The following is a 15,984-nucleotide window of genomic DNA, read 5'->3' as shown; positions in this document are numbered from 1 at the left end:
TGTGTGTCGCTGACCAGCAGCCCAGAATACCTCTCATCAGAGGCATATCCTCGTCTTCTCTGCTTGCAGAGACACAGAACCATTCACTCCTCATGTTCCTTCTCTTCCTGGTCTGCCCTGTGTCTGTACATAGCCTCCCCCTTGTCTCCCACAGAACAGGGCAGAGGTGGTAATTTGGAGCTGACTGGTCAAGGAGGAAGAGGCAATATGCTCTTCTGTGGCCCACTGGATCCACCATGTGGAAAGGGGAAACGTGGCCTCAGGGCTGCAGGGCCAGGCTGGGGTTGAATGGGAGGCTTTGATCAGTGTTCCCAGTTGGGAGGTATGGTGGAAGAAGAGAAGAAGGCTGAAACAGAATCCTTCCATTGATAAACTGACATTGATGAACCTCCCTTTTGTGTCAAGCTCAGGGCTGAAGTTACAAAGGATGAGTAGGGGCTTTCTCGTGGAGCTCTCAACTCATGTGACATCAGAGCTGAGGGCAGAGATCACCTTAGTCACTCAGGAAAACAGAGACTCTGAAGAAGGGTGAATAGGTATGCTCATGGTCATTTAGCCAGTGAGAGAGCTGAAGTCTCCTTCCCCACCTCATGGGCCTCTCTGGCTGCCAGCCTGGGCCTCAGACGACTCAGAAACTCAAAGATGCCTGGTTGAATCTGGAGGTTTTACTGGAGGAGCTTGGAGGAGAAATCCTTGGACTTGCTGGTGGCTTCTGTGCTGTCACTGAAGGCAGAGAAAGAAAAACCTGCTCACTGGAGCTGCTCTTTGTCCTGCTCATTGAGTGACAGGATCACAAAGGACACAGACACAGACATCATTCTCTCCCAACCTCTCTCCCATTTCTCAGGTGGGCAGACGTGAAGAGGACCCATTACAGAGGAGGCACAGCTGGAGAGGAAATCACTGATGCCAGAGTCTGGTCTCCTCCCTGGGGCCTGACATGGGGTAGAGCTGCAGGAGTCAGGGAAGGCTCTGGAGATGTGTTCCACCTCCAGGAAGCCTTCTGGGATCACAGCACATCCCTCCATCCACCCCTTATGCCAGCTCTGCATTTTGGAGGAGCCCCTCCTCTGGGTGGCTTTCAGCAGATCTCCAAGTATTGGTCTCTGGGGACGTTGTACTTGAGCTTGTGGGCTTCGAAGAGATTTTCCAGCTCTTTCATGTAGCGCTGGTGAAACCTGTCCACCTCCTCCTGGGAGGGGAGTGGTGTCTTCTGCACCTCGATGGGCTTCCCCACTGCAAGACACAGAGGTGCATGCTGGCTCAGAGCCGGAACCACTGAATGCATAGGGACCTTGTTGTTCCCACTACAATGGTCATCTCAGCAGGTAAGCACTCTAAATCCTTCCCTTTCCATTCTATTTTGCACCATAGATTCTAAGATGTTACCTCAACTACAAGAGTCTGTATATCAACAGCACAGCCAGCAGGAATGCATGCATTATTTCTTATGTTATCCTAACAATCCTATGAGGATATAGCCTGGTATTATTCCTGTTGGACAGCTGAGGAAATGAGACCCAGGAGGGTTAAATAACTTGTTCAAGGTCACATAGCCAGGAAAAAATCAGTACCAGGGTGTAAGCCCTGGGGATGGGCTCTTAGCCTCAGGGAAAGTTGGATCTGGAGTCTCAGAGGCCATGATTGGAAGAGAGTGTGTCTGTGGGAAGAGGTGGGAAGACAGCAGCTGACATGTCTTCTTCTCTTGGGAGTGTTCCTGAGGCAGCAGCACTGTAAACATTCATTAGAATATTACCACATAATGCAAACAAAGTTTGGTAGAGGGCCTTGCCTGTATTCAACTAAGAAATGACTGGGTGAGTGGAGATGAACAGCTCTCTTAGTTCTCCCACTGGAACCTAGTTGAAATTCAAGAAGACAGCAAATAGTCGAAAGACAGTGCTAAGTCTATGGACTAAAGCCCAAGTCCATTATTTACAAGGAAATCCCTTTGGCTCTCCTTCAGAGACTGCTGATTGCTACTTTACACAGGGATCTAACAGAGCTGCCATGGTCTTGTATCCACCTTCGCCAGTTACTGTCATTGGACCCTGTGGTCAGAATTAAACCCTCGTTGTCTTGCATAATAAAAAGGCAAATACTCTTATCAAACCTCAACCTTGTTACCAAAGGCAGGGTGACCTCTGGAATGCTGGGTGATCTCTCTGTGGATCTAGGTTTGCAATCAATAAAATGGGGATGAGAGTCCTGTTCACAAGTTGGGAAACATAAGCTGCTGCATGTGAGGACTCAGCGCAGTGTCTGACACTCTGCAGTGTCTCAGTGATCAGGAGTGGCTACTGCCCTTTGTGCCCCTGTCACTCTTCTCACTCTAGACGGCCTTTCGCCGGGTTGCTTGCCTGTGTGTCTGTTTCACACACCAGAAAGTGTCCTCCACAATGTCAAGGGTGTACTGAGCCATTTCCCCTTGCAGCTCAAGCCCAGGCCTCTTACTCTGTAACACCTCCCCTTCCCAGCCCGGGTCTAGGCTCACCCACAGTGCTGATGGGTCGGTGGTAGGGCATGAGACCAGAGCTGTACTGGAAGACTCCACGGCCACAGAAGAGAGGGATGGAGCCTCTAGTGCTCTTGTGAAGTCGGTCCTGGAACCACCGCAACCAGGAACCCCGAGAGTTCTCAACCTGGTCATGTATGTCATTCTCCCCAAAGGAGAAGATCGGCACCAGAGCTGCCCTAGAGGGAGACAGGAGAGAGGGCATGTGGAGGGGCAAGAAGGCACAAGCTGGTCCCCTAGCCTCCTGAAGGGACCTAGTGATCAGGAACTGGAGCAGAGGACAGAGCCCTGGGACAAAAGTAGACCTCGGGTGTCTCACAGACCTGCCACGGCCTTGCTTTATAACTTCAAGTGGGTCATGGCTCTTCTCAGGGCCAATGACTGGCACTCGGACTTTTTCTGAGTCCGTGCTCTCTCTGCTTGCCTCAAGATAGGCCGCTGAGTCTGAGACGAAGTGTTGGGACGAGGAAAGGACTTCATTCGGAGTGGATGACCAAGAAGACGGCAGGCTAGTGTCTCCAAATAACCATCCTGAAGGGCCAGGTTGCCAAGTTCTTTATGGATCATAGATTGGGATGTAGGTGAGGACACAAACTGAGAAGATGATTTGATCCTTGCAAATGCCTAATAGAATGGCGAGCCTCAGGCAGAGGAGTGTGTTAGTTTCACTTCCTTACAGTCCTCTACAGGAGGGCAGCTCAGGTTGTCTTCCTTAGGCAGTTGGTGAAAGCTCCAGTGGCGAGGACCCCATGAGGGTGGAAGCCAGCGAGGTGGTTCCGGGAGGGGTCCAGCTCAGCGGTCTTCACCAGCTGTAGGGACAGCAATCTGGTGAACCGGGGCTGCACCTACTTACACCCCACCCCCATTCCGGTCTCCCTGTTATGTTTCTGTGCTGACCTCCTCTATGTGTCTCCTGGGCCCAAGTGCTATCACACCCCATGTGAGTGTCCTGTGATGAGAGATGGCCTGTCTGAGGGTCCTGTCCCTAGTGCAACCATGGAGCAGAAGAGATGCTCTGGGAGACTATGGAATGAAGAGGGAGAGAACAGACCCATGAATGGATGAGGCCAATGCCCCCTGCCAGGGAAGGAAGATCCCTTCCCAAGGCAGAGGTAGGACTCCTGGGAAGAAGTCTGGAGACAAGCCAATATCCTATATGAAGGGACACCTTCCTCCAGGCAGAGCCTGTCTAGAAGGAAGGAGCCAGCACAGGAGGGAGTGAGTCTCTTACCAAGTTTTGTGGCATCTGGAGTTCCATCCTGGGTAAAGAGCTGGATCCCTGAGTCCCTGTGACTCAGTGTAAGAGACCCCAGGGTGCTGAAGGTAGATGCTGGGAGCAGGGGAATCAATTCTCTAGTGATGCCTGCAGGTGTGGGTGGAGAGGGGTCAGGGAGGTGTCCTGTCAAGTCTGCAACACTTCCTGATACCAGGTCACAGCCTGCCCGCAGCAATGCACCCCTGCTCAGGCCTTGGCCTGGGTAGACACTGCTTTCCTGGACAATGAAATCTTACACACAAACCCAGCTTCTGAACTGATCTTCAGGATGAGAGGGACTCAAGTGTCCTCGGGGAAACACTGCTTGATTCTCCAACGTTAGCTCTGTGGGAAGCCCACTGGGTGCATTTAGAAAGCTCCAGCACTCAGAAGTAGTCTCCTAAGCTCTCTAGAAACTCTATCATTAGGCCCTAGCTGGTAGAATCACAGAATAAAGATGTGATTTGGAGTAGCCCGAGCAGAGTTTTTAGGACAAGGAATGTTGCTTGCTTGCCTTCAAGCCAGCAGACACTGTTGCTGCAACTGACAATGGGCCTTGAAAGGAATTCAGGATGGAGAAAAATAGGATACTGGTCGTAGAGAGTGAGCATGCACATCACAGGAAATATTGCAGTGAGCCCAGATTTTGTATCTTCCCATATGTAGAAAAACATGAAAATCCTTAACTGGAGATATCTGCTTTTTCACTGGCAGTAATCTTTTGATGTTTAGCTACATGGGTTGTTTTGTTTTGTTTTGTGTTTTGCAACAAAGCCCCATAAGTACTGACTTCTCCCTTCCCTTTTAGAGCAGCTCCTCAGAAATTTCTGAGAAGCTATCTCTGAATACAGTCCTCAGAATAACACACCTGACATCTTTAAGCTTGTGCACATCTTTTCAGTAGACAGTAGAGACTCCCTGAACCCCCTATCCACTGCCAACCAAAGATCCCTGCAGAGCCTGCTCTATTAAGTTGAGTGGATAACTTGGAAGTTGTCCTGGGAGGTGACAAGAGTCCAGAAACTCTAAGCCGCAGCGCCTCCTGCAGGCCTCAGTCCAGGACAGAGGGACAGTCCAGGACCGGGTGGTGAAAGTGCAAGTCATCCCTCCCTCTGCTGGCTGTTCAGTGGTACTGCCCACCTTCTGCAGCTGTTGTTGCCAAGCACTGCAGGGGCCTACAGTCCTGAACACTCTGCTCATGAAGTCTCGGCAAATCAGGTTCACTTTCCCACAAAGTCAACAGTGTCTTATTTGGGAAATCCTCTGGAGGAGATACCTGGCTACAGGAGAGACAGAACAGACATAAATAAGAGAAGGCCCAGAGACTCTCAGCAGAGTTTTTCTGCCGGATGTACAAATGACAGCAGTTCCAGGGGTGACAGGCGAGACAAATGCTGTCCTCAGAAGCCCCAGGATCATCTGATATCTCATGGAATCCGCACAACCCAGTGATGTATGTGGCAGCATCTCCACTTTACACATGAAGAAAGTGAAGCTCATATAGCACGTGTAACTCACCTAAGGTCATACCACTGGCACGTTGCAGACCCGTATTAGAAACTATGATGTCCACTCCCAGAAGTGATACCATATACACTCTTGTATCCTGTGTCCAGAGAGGGCCACCTGTCCCTGTCTGGCTTCTCTCTATGTCCTCATTGCCTTCCTCTTCCTAGCCCCACTAGATAATCAACCATCACAACTGCTTACATCCAAGGGTTTAGCCTGTCTGGGATTCAGAATGGAGCAAAAGTCAGTTCACTGAAATTCAGGGGCCTGAATCCCTAAGAAGTGATCCTTGGGTCCAGGATCCAGTGTACAAAATGGACATGAGGTACCATGAGCCAGGGATCAGAGATTAAGAGATAGGCAGAACAGGAGGAATTAGACTGTTCAGTGGATCCCTGGGGAAACTGAGATTCAGAATGAGCAAATCTCTGTCCAAGGACACACAACATATCAAACACACACGGGCAGGAAACATCCTGAGGGCTCTCTGCTTTGTTTCTAACCTCAAGCTAATGCACACACTTTAAAAGCAGTAAAAGAACCTGCTCTATATCCTTGCTCACATCTTCCTACGTCTCAGGGTATCAGTATCATCATCTGATAAAGTGTCAACCACAGCTTGAAAATCTTGTTTTCATTACAGATTCCTTCACCCAAACTTAGACGGTTGAGGGATTTACACCTGTAAGATACATAAGTGCGCTGCACTACATAGCCTGATGGGTTCCTCAAATTCTGTTCATACATCACTTGTCACAGTGGTCTCACCTCACTGAAGTTGGACAACCATAGTCAGACAGAAGCTGATTCTTCCCCTAATAGTGGTAGAAGCCTGTCTTCTGCTCCTGGCCCAGTATTCTGCTCACTGCACACAGGGTCAGACAGCCCCATGGACACGTGAGGACTATTATCCTGACCATTCCCTAGTCAGCCCCATACTCACCGAGATGGGGAAATAGTCCTTCATGTACTTCCATACAGTCCTGCACCTTAGGAAAGCACTCTGCCTGCCCCCTTGCCATGGTGTGTCTCGATCCAGGTACCACCAGATCACATACAGGATACTGATCTTCCATTTTGCGAAAAGGAGGTCAATGAAGACTATGCAGCAGATCAAATCTGAGAAGCAAAGCAGTTTTTAGAGGTATGAAGGAACGAGCTCTCCCCATATACCCAGCTCTAGCAGCACTGTCCAGTCCAGCCCTCACCCTAGAAGGAAGAGACCAGCTTCCCAAGGCATCGAGGAGGAGAGAATGCAGTCAACACCACCAGTGTCACAGTGAAAGCCTGGATTTAAAACCAGTTGGCCTAATTTCAAATTTCAGTTTGCAGTTTCCCATTGCACCAAATTGTTTACTCATTTGGGTCTTCCCCCTCCACTTTCTTTTCTGTCTGTATTCACCAGATGCTCAATAAATGCCTGATGGAGATGTGACAGGATGAACTCTTTCTGGTATCCATTCTTTAGAACCCCAGAGAAAAGGTATTCTTTCTACCTGGACCACTTCCACAGATCTCTTTGCCCTGTGGACTGTAGCCCTCCGGGCTCCACTGTTCATGGGATTCTCCAGGCAAAAATACTGGAGTCAGTTTCCATGCTCTCCTCTAAGGGATCTTCCAGACCCAGGGATCAAACCCGCATCTCCTGTGGCTCCTGCATTGCAGGCAGTTTCTTTAGTGCTGAGGCACAGGGGAAGCCCAGTCTGAACAGAAGCAAAATGCATAAATCCAAGTAGGCTGGGGCTCCCAGAGGCTCACTTCCTGCAGAGCACCTACAGCGTGTCAGGTGCTGGTGTTGTGCAACTGCAGCCGTGGACAACGGACAGGAATTCCTACCCTCCTGGTGCTGGTTTCAGAGTTGTGTTTGGAGCACTTTGTTTTGTCTTTTCAATTTTAACGATAGTAAAATATGTTTAACACACACGAGTCATCGAAATGACACCTTGGTTTTGTTTTTTTTAAGTTTTCATTACAGTATAGTTCTTATACATGTTGTATGAGTTTCAGTTGTGTAGGAAAGTAGACCTGTTAAACTCATACACATATCGACTCTGTTTTTTTTTTTTTTTTTTCTTAATTCCTTTCCTATACAGATCATCACAGAGCATTGAGTAGAGATCCCTGTGCTATATAGCAGGTTCTTATTGTTATCTATTATATACACAGTAGTGTTATTTGTCAATCCAAATTTCCCATTTAATCCTTCCCCCTTATCCCCTGGTAACCATAGGTTTTTCCTACTTTTGTTTTGTAAATAAGTACATCTGTACCTCTTTTTTGATTCTGCATATAAGTGATATCACATAATATTTTTTCTTTCTTTGGCTATCTTCACTCAGTTTGACAATGGCTAGGTCCACACATGTTATTGTAAATGGCGTTAATATGTTCCTTTTTATGACTGAGTAATATTCCATTGCCTGTATTACTGAATCTTCTTTATGCTTTACTCTAATGGATATTTAGGTGGCTTCCATGTCCTAGCTATTGTAAATGTGCTGTTATGAACATTCGGGAGACTGTATCTTTTCAAACTATGAGCTCATAACAGAGGCCTTATGGAGAACAGTATGGAGATCTCTTATAAAACTATTAGAATACAATAGGACCCAGTAATCCTCCTCCTGGACATATACTCAAAATGATTTTTGACTGTCAATTTGGCAGCATTAAATTAATTCACATTGTTGTGGAAACAATACCAGCCTTCATCTCAGAACTCTTTGCATCTTCATAAACTGAACCTCTGTACCCATGAAACTAGAACTTCCATCCAGGTAGAGAGAATAAAACCAGTTTTTAATAGTGGTTCATTGTGGGGTAGGATTTGGAGGAAATCTTTGACTTTCAGAACACATTTTGTTTCGATGTGTTAAATAGCATGTATTTGTTTTTCAGTCAGAAAAAAGAATTTTAATATGTGGGCATTTCTACTTGATCTGAAAGAACTCCCCCATCTAAACACCTCCCTCACTCTGGCGTCTCCTTTAACGACTGTCAGCAGGCAAAATCCAAACTTGGGTATATTTGCAGTCCCTAAGAAAGGAAACGCCAGCTTTCCCCTCATAACACCAAGAAGGAAGGATGTAAGATCCCACTTTACCGAGACCCAGAGAGGGTATTCAGGTTGGCTAACCTCATACAGAAAGCTAGTAGGATGAGAGGTGGTTTCAATTCTACCATTATGTCCATATCAAGCTCCCAACATTCATTCATTCAACAAGCATTTATCAACACTAACTCTTCTAGGAGATGGAGATGCAGATGAGAACAACACCAGCTATTTGAAAGGAGCCTACCGTCCTGCTCCATCTTCCTTCCAGGTTGACAGAATAAAACCATTTGTTAATAGGGGTTCGTTGTAGGGTAGGATTTGGGGGAAGTCTACGACTTTTAGAACACACATTTTGTTTCCATGTGTTAAAATAGCATGCATTTGTTTTTCAGTCCGAAAAAAGAATGTAAAACTGTGGGCATTTCTACTTGATCAGAGACTTCCCCATCTAAACATCTCCCTCACTCTCTTATCTCCATCACTCCCTCTTTAACCTCAGATATGCAGATAATACCACCCTGAAGGCAGAAAGTGAAGAACTAAAGAGCTTCTTGATCAAAGTGCAAGAGGCGAGTGAAAAAGTTGACTTAAAGCTCAACATTCAGAAAACTAAGGTCATAGCATCTGGTCCCATCATTTCATGGCAAATAGATGGGGAAACAGTGGATGGCTTTAGTTTGGGGGCCTCTAAAATCACTGTAGATGGTAACTGCAACCATCAAATTAAAAGATGCTTATTTCTTGTAAGGAAAGTTAAGATCAAGCTAGACAGCAAGTTAAAAGCAGAGACATTACTTTGCCAACAAAGGTTCATCTAGTATAGGCTATAGTTTTTCCAGTAGTCATGTATGGATGTGAGAGTTGGACTATAAAGAAATCTGAGCCCCAAAGAATTGATGCCTTTAAACTGCGGTGTTGGAGAAGACTTTTAAGAGTCCCTTAGACTGCAAGGAGATCCAACCAGTCCATCCTAAAGGAAATCAGTCCTCAATATTCCTTGGAAGGACTGGTGTTGAAGCTGAAACTCCAATACTTTGGCCACATGATGCGAAGAACTGACTCATTTGTAAAGACCCTGATGACGGGAAAGATTGAAGGAGGGAGGAGAAGGGGGCAACAGAGGATGAGATAGTTGGATGGCATCACCGACTCAATGGACAAGAGTTTGAGTAAACTTCGGGAGTTGGTGATGGACAGGAAGGCCTGGCCTGCTGAAGTCCATGGAGTCACAAATAGTAGGACACGACTGAGTGACTGAACTGAACTACCTTCCTGCGTGAGTGTGTCAATTACAGAGAAGAGGAAAGAAATACATTAAACAAGTAACCCACTGGAAAGTATTTATTGCTGGAGCCTGAGTCCTCAGTAACACATCCTTGTTGACCTTTCAGGCCACATCTTCGCCCATCCTCAAACAACTGCACTAAGCCATCATGTACCATCTGTTCAGTATATGTGCAATGTTTACTGGCCTCCTGGGAAAACTTACTTTCCTGAAGGCCTGTACATTCTGCTTTGTAGATTCATCTCTTAATATCTTAGGAAAAGAGCCCCTTCTCTCCACCCACTGCCAGCCTCCCTAGTCAAGAGTAAGTAATCTTTTTCAAGCCAAATTTTAAGTATTTCAGACACTGTGGTTCAAGAGGCAACTTGGAGGATATTGCATAGGCAGAGAATCATTTAAAATGCAAACATTTAAAATGAAAAAACCATACTTCACTCATGGGCTGTACAAACACAAAAACAATCAGGGGGCTGGTTTTCACTCACGGGTCTACATGGTGACCCCTGTTATAGACTGAGACCTTGTAATTTATCCAGATCTATATAGCCTTCCTGGGGAAGATCCCTCCTGTCCTCTGCCTGCCCCTTATTTGTAGTAAATCTTCAGCTGCCTAAGCCTTCACCAAATTTCAAAAATAAAATTATTAACAGAAACATAAACATAGAAAGAAAACAGTCAAGCAAGAAAATAAATAACACTTTAATCATTCCATAAATTTAAACACTTTCAGTTTGTTCCCAAGAACTATAGATAATATTGAGACTCATCACAGAGCAGTTTTGCAGACACTAAACTCCCAACAGGTGGAAGAAGTTGCTCACCAGCCCATAGACTCAGATCAGAGGATACCAGAAAGTTGATGATGGTGACTCCAAGTTACCTGACCACCAAGCAATCAGATGATTCTCTAGGGGCTGATCATGCACCCAGCATCTCTACCTCACCCAGTCTCTAGACACTGTTCCCTGGTAATCTAAGAGATCCCAGTCATTTTGAGCCTAAGTTCCCTGGACTCCTTCCTTGGCCCCTGCAATAAAGCCTGCACTATCTTTCACCACAACCCAATGTCAGTATAGGAGCTTTACTGTGTTCCCACAGGCAGACCCAAATCTGATTTGCTAACAACTGCTCCCCATCATCTTTCTTCCCCAACACACCAACACAGAAGACCTGTAAATTATAGCTTGTCACCCACAGATTGGACTTGTCACTCCTTTACCTAAAACCCTCCTGGGGATCCCCTTTGTCTTTGAGATAAGGGACAAGGTAAAAGCTACTGTTCCTTGCATCAGAGCGGCTGGATGCCCTTTCTCAGCTGCTCTCCTTCTATCTCCAGGCCCAAGGTTACTTGCCTCTTTGTCCGCCTCTGGACACTTGAGGTCCCAGGATGGGCTGCTGGGGCATTGACAGCCAGACACACACTCATACTGGAAAAGCTCCCCCAAGGCCACGTGAGCAAGATGTCCCTCAGCTCAGATTATCCCCAGAAACTAGGTTCAGCATCCACCTTAGGACCTGTACCTTTCCCCCTTCAATGCACCATGTGCACCTGAAGTGGCAGGTGCCCATGGCCTCCCAAATCCATCTCAGCTTTCCTTACCCAGGGCCAAGTAAGAGAAGATCAACTGCAGGACTGCGAAGGTCTGCAGCCTACGTTCCAGTGGCACAAACCAAGGTGCAAACTCCACCATGCTGATTCCTCTGTTTCCTCTGGAGGCTTCTCTGAGCTCCAGTGTGGTCTGAGACACATTCTGGGTTTTGTTGCTGCCAGAGCTTGTTAAGTATTTGTGGGTGGGGTGGGGGGGTGGGAGGGTGATTGGTGTCCAGCCAGCCATAGAGCCTCATTGCATCTACCCTGACAGGCAACAGTATCCTAGGTGAAATATTTAAAATCAACTTGCCTGGACTAAACTTACTACAGAGGAAGACTAGTGCAGTGGACACTTCAGACAATACATTATCTGCCAGATCACCTTTGCTCAAATCTTGCCCATTACTTGGCAAATAAAGCAGCAAGTATAGGGCAATCCTGCCCTCTTTACACTTACTCAACTATTTGGCTGCAGTAATTGTCTCCATTCACCTGCCAGGACCATGGTTCCCCTTTACAAATAAGAAGTTCGAGCTCCCATATAAATATCTCTAGACCCCACTATCTATCTCCTCCATCTGGCTGCCTTTTCCTCAGTTTGCCTGGACAGCAAAACTCAGGGAAGAGCAGTCTGATTCCCATGCCCTCTCCCCCATTCTGTCCTCCCCTTTCCAGATTCCAGATGCCACTGTTCCATGGAACTGCCCTTGTCAAGTTCACCACTGGCCTCCACACTGCTGAATACAGTGACCAATTCTCAGCTCTCATTTTGCCCTCTCAGCAGCCTCAGACACAACTGTTTCTTCTCTCCTCCTTGAAACCATTTGATCTCTGGACACCACACTCTCCTGGTTTCCCTCCTGCCCCTCCGTCTACCTCTGGGTCTCCGTGGTGGCCCTTATTCTTCACCAGGCTAAGTGTTTCAGGGCCCTTCTGTCCCCTCAGTCCTTGGACCTTCCTTCTTCTCTCCACGCTCCCCCCACCCACCTCCCGCAGAGACCTCCTCCAGGCTCATGGTGATGGAGTCTGTCTACAGGACGAACACTTCTAAAATGTATCCCTAGCCCTGACTTCCCCACAAGCTCCAGATTTGACTATGTAGGTGGGTACTTGACATCCTCTCTGTTAGTCGGCTAGACACCTCCATCACAGCCTGTCTAAAACTGAACTTGACTTCCCCTCACCTGCCCATGCTACAGTCTCCACATAGCCACAGAGCTTACCAAAGTGGTCACACAGGGATATTCTGGTCATCCAGTGCTTATGACGCTGCCTTTCATGGCTGATGGCCCAGGTGCCTTGGAAATGTCACTGTGGTTACAGTGCTTTCCTAATGGTAGTGAGTATACTTGAAAATGTTTACAAGTCATTCAATATCATTTCATCAAGTTCATGCTCTACTCTTTATTGATTTAAATGTCTCTTGTGATGGAAAGCTGCTTTCCACCACCACAGCCAGCCACTTCGACGGACTGTGATGACAAAGTTCTCACTGGTCCCTGTCCCTGTGCCCTTATTCCTCCCACAGACTCATAAGCCAGAGGGACTGCTGGGTATGTGATTGTACAAGCTAAGGAGCAGTAGTGCCAGGCCTTTGCACAAAACTGTAGCGCCAATGTAGACTTAGACCAGAATAAATGCCGTGTCCAGATACATATCTTCTCTGGTTCTCTGTGTAGTCAGACATTTTATTTGCTGGGGTATAGACCTAATAGAAGCAGAAAATATTAAGAAGAAGTGGCAAGAAAACATGGAAGAACTATCCAAAAAAGATCTTCATGACCCACATAACCACAGTGGTATGATCACTCACCTAGAGCCAACATCCTGAAATAAAAAGTCAAGTGGGCCTTAGGAAGCATCACTACAGTCAAAGCAGTGGCCACAGGACTGGGAAAGTCAGTTTTCATTCCAATCCCACAGAAAGGCAATGCCAAAGAATGTTCAAACAACCACAAATTGCACGCATCTAACACACTTTCAAAGTAATACTCAAAATTCTCCAGTTAGGCTTCAACAGTACCTGAACTGTGCACTGTGAACTTCCAGATGTTCAAGCTAGATTTAGAAAGAGCAGAGGAAACAAGAGATCAAATTCCCAACATCCATTGGATCATCAAAAAAAGAAAGTCAATTCCAAAAAAAATCTACTTCTGCTTTATTGATTATGCCAAAGCCTTAGACCATGTGGATCACAACAAATTGTGGAAATTTCTTAATGAGATGGGAATACTGACCACCCAACCTGCCTTCTGAGAAATCTGTATGCATGTCAAAAAGCAACAGTTAGAATTGGACATGGAACAACAGACTGGTTCCAAATCAGGACAGGAGTACAGCAAGGCTGTATATTGTCATCTTGCTCAATTAACTTATATGCAGGGTACATCATGAGAATTCCCGGGCTAGATGAAGCACAAGCTGGAATCGAGATTGCCGAGAGAAATATCAATAACCTCAAATATGTAGATGACACCACCCTTATGGCTGAAAGTGAAGAAGAACTAAGGAACCTCTTAATGAAAGTGAAATGATGGCGACAGGACCATAGTTATCAATAATTAACTTAAATGTAAATGGGTTGAATGCCCCAACCAAAAGACAAAGACTGGCTGAATGGATATAAAAGCAAGACCCCTATATATGCTGTCTATGAGAGACCCACCTCGAAACAACAGTCACATACAGGCTGAAAGTGAAGGTCTGGGAAAAAATATTTCATGCAAACGGAGACCAAAAGAAAGCAGGAGTCACAATACTCATATCAGATAAAATAGGCTTTAAAATAAAGGCTGTGAAAAGAGACAAAGAAGGACACTACATAATGATCAAAGGATCAATCCAAGAAGAAGATATAACAATTATAAATATACATGCACCCAACAAAGGAGCACCACAAATATAAGGCAAATGCTAACAAGTATGAAAGGGGAAATTAACAATAACACAATAATAGTGGGAGACTTTAATACCCCACTCACACCTATGGATAGATCAACTAAACAGAAAATTAACAAGGAAACACAAACTTTGAATGACACAATGGACCAGCTAGACCCAATTGATATCTATAGGACATTTCACCCCAAAACAATCAATTTCACCTTTTTCTCAAGTGCACACGGAACCTTCTCCAGAATAGATCACATCCTGGGCCATAAATCAGCCTTGGTAAATTCAAAAAAATTGAAATCATTCCAGTCATCTTTTCTGACCACAATGCAGTGAGATTAGATCTCAATTACAGGAAAAAAAAACTATTAAAAATTCCAACATATGGAGGCTAAATACCATGCTTCTGAATAACCAACAAATCATAGAAAAAATCAAAATATGCATAAAAATGAATGAAAATGAAAACACAACAATCCAATACCTATGGGACACTGTAAAAGCAGTGCTAAGGGGAAGGTTCATAGCAATACAGGCTTACCTCAAGAAACAAGAAAAAAGTCAAATAAATAACCTAACTCTACACCTAAAGCAACTAGAGAAGGAAGAAATGAAGAACCCCAGGGTTAGTAGAAGGAAAGAAGTCTTAAAAATTAGAGCAGAATTAAATGCAAAAGAAACAAAAGAAACCATAGCAAAAATCAACAAAGCTAAAAGCTGGTTTTTTGAAAAGATAAATAAAATTGACAAACTGTTAGCCAGACTCATCAAGAAACAAAGGGGGAAGAACCAAATCAACAAAATTAGAAATGAAAATGGAGAGATCACAACAGACAACACTGAAATGCAAAGGATCATAAGAGACTACTACCAGCAGCTCTATGCCAATAAAATAGACAACTTAGAAGAAATGGAAAAATTCTTAGAAAAGTATAACTTTCCAAAACTTAATCAGGAAGACATAGAAGATCTTAACAGACCCATCACAAACATGGAAATTGAAACTGTAATCAGAAATCTTCCAGCAAACAAAAGCCTAGGACTGGATGGCTTCACAGCTGAATTCTACCAAAAATTTAGAGAACAGCTAACACCTATCTTACTCAAACTCTTCCAGAAAATTGCAGAAGAAGGTAAACTTCCAAACTCATTCTATGAGGCCACCATCACCCTAATGACAAAACCAGACAAAAATGTCACAAAAAAAGAAAACTACAGGCCAATATCACTGATGAACATAAACACAAAAATCCTTAACAAAATTCTAGCAACAAAATCCAACTACATATTAAGAAGATCATACATCATGACCAAGTGGGCTTTATCCCAGGAATGCAAGGATTCTTTAATATCCACAGATCAATCAAAGTAATAAACCACATTAACAAATTAAAGATAAAAACTATATGATTACCTCAATAGATGCAGAGAAAGCCTTGACAAAATTCAACATCCATTTATGACAAAAACACTCCAGAAAGCAGGAATAGAAGGAACACACCTCAACATAATAAAAGGTATATATGACAAACCCACAGCAAATATTATCCTCAACAGTGAAAAATTGAAAGCATTTCCCCTAAAATCAGGAACAAGACAAGGGTGCCCACTCTCACCACTACTATTCAACATAGTTTTGGAAGTTTTGGCCGCAGCAATCAGAGCAGAAAAAGAAGTAAAAGGAATCCAGATAGGAAAAGAAGAAGTGAAACTCTCGCTGTTCCCAGATGACATGATCCTCTACATAGAAAACCCTAACGAGTCTACCAGAAAATTGCTAGAGCTAATCAATGAATATAGTAAAGTTGCAGGATATAAAATTAACACACAGAAATCCCTTGCATTCCTATACACTAACAATGAGAAAACAGAAAGAGAAATT

The 15,984-nt window shown here is 45.0% G+C and overlaps 1 protein-coding gene across 1 annotated transcript; it reads right to left on the bottom strand.

The window, feature by feature from the left end:
• Nucleotides 1–1,081: 1,081 nt before the first annotated feature.
• On the bottom strand, nt 1,082–11,310 carry LOC133060352 (2-acylglycerol O-acyltransferase 2-like). The gene is made up of 6 exons (XM_061147866.1): nt 11,220–11,310; nt 6,223–6,398; nt 3,234–3,324; nt 2,839–2,959; nt 2,495–2,694; nt 1,082–1,236 (listed from the first exon to the last, which is right to left on the bottom strand). Exons 1-6 carry the CDS (start codon nt 11,308–11,310, stop codon nt 1,082–1,084), a joined length of 834 nt encoding a protein of 277 aa, XP_061003849.1.
• Nucleotides 11,311–15,984: the final 4,674 nt, after the last annotated feature.

Source organism: Dama dama, chromosome 1 (genome assembly GCF_033118175.1).
Source record: "Dama dama isolate Ldn47 chromosome 1, ASM3311817v1, whole genome shotgun sequence".
Classification (NCBI taxonomy): domain Eukaryota; kingdom Metazoa; phylum Chordata; class Mammalia; order Artiodactyla; family Cervidae; genus Dama; species Dama dama.
This window is presented reverse-complemented; position numbering and strand designations above follow the sequence as displayed.

What these genes read in the sequence shown, in the direction of transcription:
- LOC133060352 (XM_061147866.1), bottom strand. Translation starts at nt 11,310, where the DNA reads ATGGTGGAGTTTGCACCTTGGTTTGTGCCACTGGAACGTAGGCTGCAG. An exon ending in AGGACTATTTCCCCATCTCG is followed by an intron (nt 3,325 to 6,222) that starts GTGAGTATGGGG and finishes CTGTCCCTACAG; the next exon opens with CTGGTGAAGACCGCTGAGCT. An exon ending in CCGACCCATCAGCACTGTGG is followed by an intron (nt 1,237 to 2,494) that starts GTGAGCCTAGAC and finishes TGTGTCTTGCAG; the next exon opens with TGGGGAAGCCCATCGAGGTG.